This window comes from Penaeus vannamei, chromosome 18, assembly GCF_042767895.1.
Source record: "Penaeus vannamei isolate JL-2024 chromosome 18, ASM4276789v1, whole genome shotgun sequence".
Classification (NCBI taxonomy): Eukaryota; Metazoa; Arthropoda; class Malacostraca; order Decapoda; family Penaeidae; genus Penaeus; species Penaeus vannamei.
In genome coordinates this window covers 30,007,164-30,012,163 of record NC_091566.1, presented here as the reverse complement: position 1 = coordinate 30,012,163, position 5,000 = coordinate 30,007,164, and the positions used below count along the sequence as shown (strand labels likewise).

At 45.6% G+C, this 5,000-nt stretch overlaps 1 protein-coding gene across 1 annotated transcript in view; it reads left to right on the top strand.

The window, feature by feature from the left end:
• The window catches only part of LOC113816353 (uncharacterized abhydrolase domain-containing protein DDB_G0269086), a 137,956-nt gene that overhangs the window by 126,590 nt on the left and 6,366 nt on the right, over positions 1–5,000 (top strand). Inside the window, exon 2 of the mRNA XM_070133120.1 lies at positions 3,660–3,834. Coding sequence (XP_069989221.1) covers positions 3,660–3,834 — 175 coding nt within the window. The remainder of the gene's footprint in view (positions 1–3,659; positions 3,835–5,000) is intronic.

Genomic DNA, 5,000 nt, shown 5'->3' with positions numbered 1-5,000 from the left:
TTATTATTATTATTATTATTATTATTATTATTATTATTATTATTATTATTATTATTATTATTATTATTATTACCATTGTTTTTTTTACATTATTATGATTATCACTTCCACCGAAGCTGGAGGGATTTACTTGATTAGATTTGGGTACAGATTAGGTATCAGATTAAATAATTCGTCTCCTGTGGTTTGAATTTAATTTTCTTTTGGTATCTTTAGCAACTTTTGTTTTCGTTATTATTTCGGTATGATCATTGTTATTGTTGTTACTGAATGTTCTGTATGATTGAGAAATTATGTGATTTTAAGCCCTTTTTGTTGTTGTTTTGCCGTGAATAGTTTTTTTGTGGCTCAGGTTATCTCACATTCGTTGAGTTATTTCCTGTTTAAGTAACGGAGAAGATGGTTTGTCTTTCACAGGACCCAGGTTGGTTTGCAGATCCTTAGGCAGTTGACAAAGTAGTCTGGCGGATGAAGGAACAGGAGGGTTCCAAGACTTATTACGGCAGTAATAAAGCATACATACATGTGTGTGTGTGTGTGTGTGTGTGTGTGTGTGTGTGTGTGTGTGTGTGTGTGTGTGTGTGTGTGTGTGCTTGTTTGTGTGTATGTAGATGTGTGTGTGTGTGTTTGTTTATTTGTTAATTTGCATTATTATATTCTTATGCATATGTATATGTATATATACAAACGAAATAAATCCTTATTGTTTTATGTGTCTCGTTGCGGGAAGAATCGGATTATGCAAACTGTATGGAAATGAAGAGGGAAACAGAACCTCGTGGAAGATCTTGAAGATATCCTTATCAATATGTATGTCTTCTCCTTCTCCTTTTCTTTTTCTCCCTATCTCCCCACATTCTTTCTTTCACTTCTCCCACACCCTCCCTCCTTCCTTAATCCTCCCTTTCCCACTCTTCCTTTTTCCTTTCTTCTCTCCCCTATTCTTTCTCTCTTTCATCTATTCTTCTCTTCTCATCTCTCCTCTCCCATGCCTTCCTCTTCTCATTTCCTTTCCTTTCCGTTACTCTCCTCCCCTATCCTGCTTTCTTTTCTCTTCATCTCATTTCATTTCAACTCATCTCCTTTCCCTCCCCTCCCCTTCCCTTCCCTTCCTTCCTTCCCTTCCCTTCCCTTCCCTTCCCTTCCCTTCCCTTCCCTTCCCTTCCTTCCTTCCTCCCCTCCCCTCCCTCCTTCCTCTCCCCTCCCCTCCTTTTCTATTCTCTCCGGTGCTCTTTCTACCCTGTGTTATTTTCTCTTCTACTCTCATCTCATCTCACTCATTTCCTCTCCCCTCCACTCCACTTCACACGCCCTTGACTTTTCCAGGTAACCTTCTCCTCCTCCTTCTCTCCTCATCTTCTCCCTCCTCCTCCCTTCTTCCATTTTCTCCTTCCATTCTTCTTCCTCCCCCTCTTCCTTCCATTCTAGTCCTCCTCTTCCTAATCCTAATCCTCCTTTCCTCCTTCCTCCTCCTACTACTACTCCCCCACCCCCACCCCCCCCCCTCCTCCTCCTCCTCCTCCTCCTCCTCCTCCTCCTCCTCCTCCTCCTCCTCCTCCTCCTCCTCCTCCTCACAAGCGTCACCTGCTCCACGCCTCGTTGCGTGTGCCTCGTTTCTTGTTGATTCCATATTGTTATATTATTATTATATTATTATTGTTGTTATTATTACCATTATTAACATTATTATTTTCTCTATTACCATTAAATTTGTTATTGATGTTGGTGTAATATTGTAATATTGGTCTCCTTATTGCAGTTATCTTTGCCAGCATCTTCATCGTTAATTTCATTATAATCGTTCATATTATTGTAACAGCGGTAGTCGTTGTTGGTTAGGTTAGGTTAGGTTAGTTGGGTTGGGTTGGGTTGGGTTGGGTTGGGTTGGGTTGGGTTGGGTTGGGTTGGGTTGGGTTGGGTTGGGTTAGGTTAGGTTAGGTTAGGTTAGGTTAGGTTAGGTTAGGTTGGGTTGGGTTGGGTTGGGTTGGGTTGGGTTGGTTTGGTTTGGTTGGTTGGTTAGGTTAGGTTAGGTTAGGTTAGGTTAGGTTAGGTTAGGTTAGGTTAGGTTAGGTTAGGTTAGGTTAGGTTAGGTTAGGTTAGGTTAGGTTAGGTTAGGTTAGGTTGGTTTGGGTTAGGTTGGGTAAGGTTGGGTTAGGTTAGGTTGGTTGGGTTGGGTTGGATTGGGTTGGGTTGGGTTAGGTTGGGTTGGGATAGGTTGGGTTAGGTTGGGTTGGGTTAGGTTGGGCTAGGTTAGGTTAGGTTAGGTTAGTTGGGTTAGGTTGGGTTGGGTTAGGTTAGGTTGGGTTAGGTCGGTTGGGTTGGGTTAGGTTGGGTTGGGATAGGTTGGGTTGGGTTAGGTTGGGTTAGGTTAGGTTAGGTTAGGTTAGGTTAGGTTAGGTTAGGTTGGATTGGGATAGGTTGGGTTGGGATAGGTTGGGTTGGGTTAGGTTGGGTTGGGTTAGGTTGGGTAAGGTTAGGTTAGGTTAGGTTAGGTTAGTTGGGTTGGGTTAGGTTGGGTTGGGATAGGTTGGGTTAGGTTAGTTGGGTTGGGTTAGATTGGGTTGGGTTGGGTTAGGCTGGGTTAGATTAGGTTAAGTTGGGTTAGGTTAGGTTAAGTTGGGTTAGGTTGAGTTAGGTTAAGTTGGGTTAGGTTAGGTTAAGTTGGGTTAGGTTGGGTTGGGTTAGGTTAGGTTGGGTTAGGTTAGGTTGGGTTGGGTTAGGTTAGGTTAGATTGGGTTAGATTAGGTTAGGTTGGGTTTAGGTTAGGTTTAGGTTCGGTTGGGTTGGGTTAGGTTTAGGTTAGTTTAGGTTAGGTTGAGTTAGGTTAGGTTAGGTTAAGTAAATATATATAGGTAAATTTATCAATAAATTTCGATTCGGTTAGGTTGGGTTGGGTTAGGTTAGGTTTGGTTGGGTTAGGTTGGGTTAGGTTAGGTAAGGTTTAGGTTGGGTTGGTTAGGTTGGGTTAGGTGAGGTTAGGTTAGGTTAGGTTAAGTAAATATATATAGGGAAATTTATCAATAAAACAAATATTAGATATATATACACATATGTATGTAATATACGTGTTTATGTATATGATTGTGTATGTATTTTCTTTTTTCTTTCGTTTTTTCTAAAATAATCATTATTGCAGTATAGTTAATCGAGGCTATCGCAGATTGCAACACGGAAGAGCGCTGTTGTTGCTGCAAGATGATGGACGTGGCAGAGCTCCTCAATGTGTGTGGTCGCTCTTTTTTTTTTTTTTTTTTTTTTCTTATCCATCTCTTCTTTCAGATCGCGTGTTCACCCTGATCCCGACTGCCCCCTACAGGATAATTGGCATCACGCATCTCTCTCTCTCTCTCTCTCTCTCTCTCTCTCTCTCTCTCTCTCTCTCTCTCTCTCTCTCTCTCTCTCTCTCTCTCTCTCTCTCTCTCTCTCTCTCTCTCTCTCTCTCTCTCTCTCTCCTTCTCTCCCTACTCCCTATTTCCTTCTCTCTCTCTCTCTTTCCATCTCTGTCTCTCTTTCCTTTCCTGTTTGTGGTGTTTTGTGGTTTGAGGGAGGGGTTGGGATGGGGGTGTTTTGTTAAAGAGGTTTGTGTGTTTGTGTGTGTGTGATCTCTCTCTCTCTGCTTTGCCTGTGTCCATTAACGCGAGGGTGCCCTTCATTCGCAGGATGTGAGCGGGGCGATCCTGCTGGAGAGGCAAGCCCGCGAGGAGGTCGCCCTGCTGACGAAGGAACTGGAGCGCTCGAAGACCCAGCTGCAGGAGGCCGAGAAGTGCATCGCCGTCTACAACAAGAAGCTGCAGGACCTCGTGCAGAACTACGCCGCTCTGTCGCCCGTCATCGGTAAGGCTCTCCTGGGGCGGGCGTTCTCCTGTTGGTCTGTTTGTTTGTCTCTCTTTCTCTTTCTTTTTCTTTTTTCTATCTCTCTTTCTCTTTCTCTTTAATGTTTCTCTCTCTCTCTCTCTCTCTCTCTCTCTCTCTCTCTCTCTCTCTCTCTCTCTCTCTCTCTCTCTCTCTCTCTCTCTCTCTCTTTCTTCTCTCTCTCTCTCTCTCTCTCTCTCTCTCTCTCTCTCTCTCTCTCTCTCTCTCTCTCTCTCTCTCTCTCTCTCTCTCTCTCTCTCTCTCTCTCTCTCTCTCCTCTCACGCCCCCTTCCAAAAAGGCCGAAGCTGGCATAAGCGCATCACGTCCGTGCACCGCCAGCCACCTGGGGCCAAATGGTCAGCCAATACTGCCAAGGTGAATCGATTTTATTGTCAGGCTAGAATGCGACTCCGCTCCTCCCCTCCCTCCCCTCCCCATCCCGCTCTTCCCCTCCCCTCCCCGCTCTTCCCCTCCCCTCCCCTCCCCTCCCCTCCGCTAATATCCGACCGCCGACGAGCCCTGCGGTGGCTGCGGCTGCGGCGTGGACGGAGCGAATGATCGATTCCGCTGCGGAATGTGACAGCTTGGACGCTCCGTTGCGAGGAATTTCCGAGCGTCGCCGTGGGTGGCAAGGGGCGTCGTTGGTTTGTATGGGCGGGGGATGGGTAGTGAAGGATATCTTATTATGGGAGCTTGCGTCGTATGAGGGATTTGTAAGTAGGAAGTATGAGGGATTTTAGAAGGAAGTATGAGGGATTCGAGTAGGAAGCATCAAGGTTAGTCGAAGCGGGGCCGGAATTCGCTGGTACTCGAGGATAGACAGGCAAGGACGAGGCTGTCGACGCGAGGACAGTAGCGCCAGGGGGGCAAGGGGTTGGCAGGGCGTGATTGGGAAGACAGGGCAGCGGGAGCAAGTAGCAGCAGGTTGTGAATAGCCACAACCGCGGAAATGTCTTGTTACCTCGCCGACATTTCCTCTGGAATGCCACCCCAAGTCAGCGTAATATGACGATGGCTGCGGTATGCATTTTGACCAAGCAGTTTGGATAAAAAGAAAAAAAAAAAACGCTGGGGTCGAACGAGGGAGGGAGGGAGGAAAATAGAAAATGTTTCAGTCTTCAGTGAATTATTTAGATTGATTGCGTCA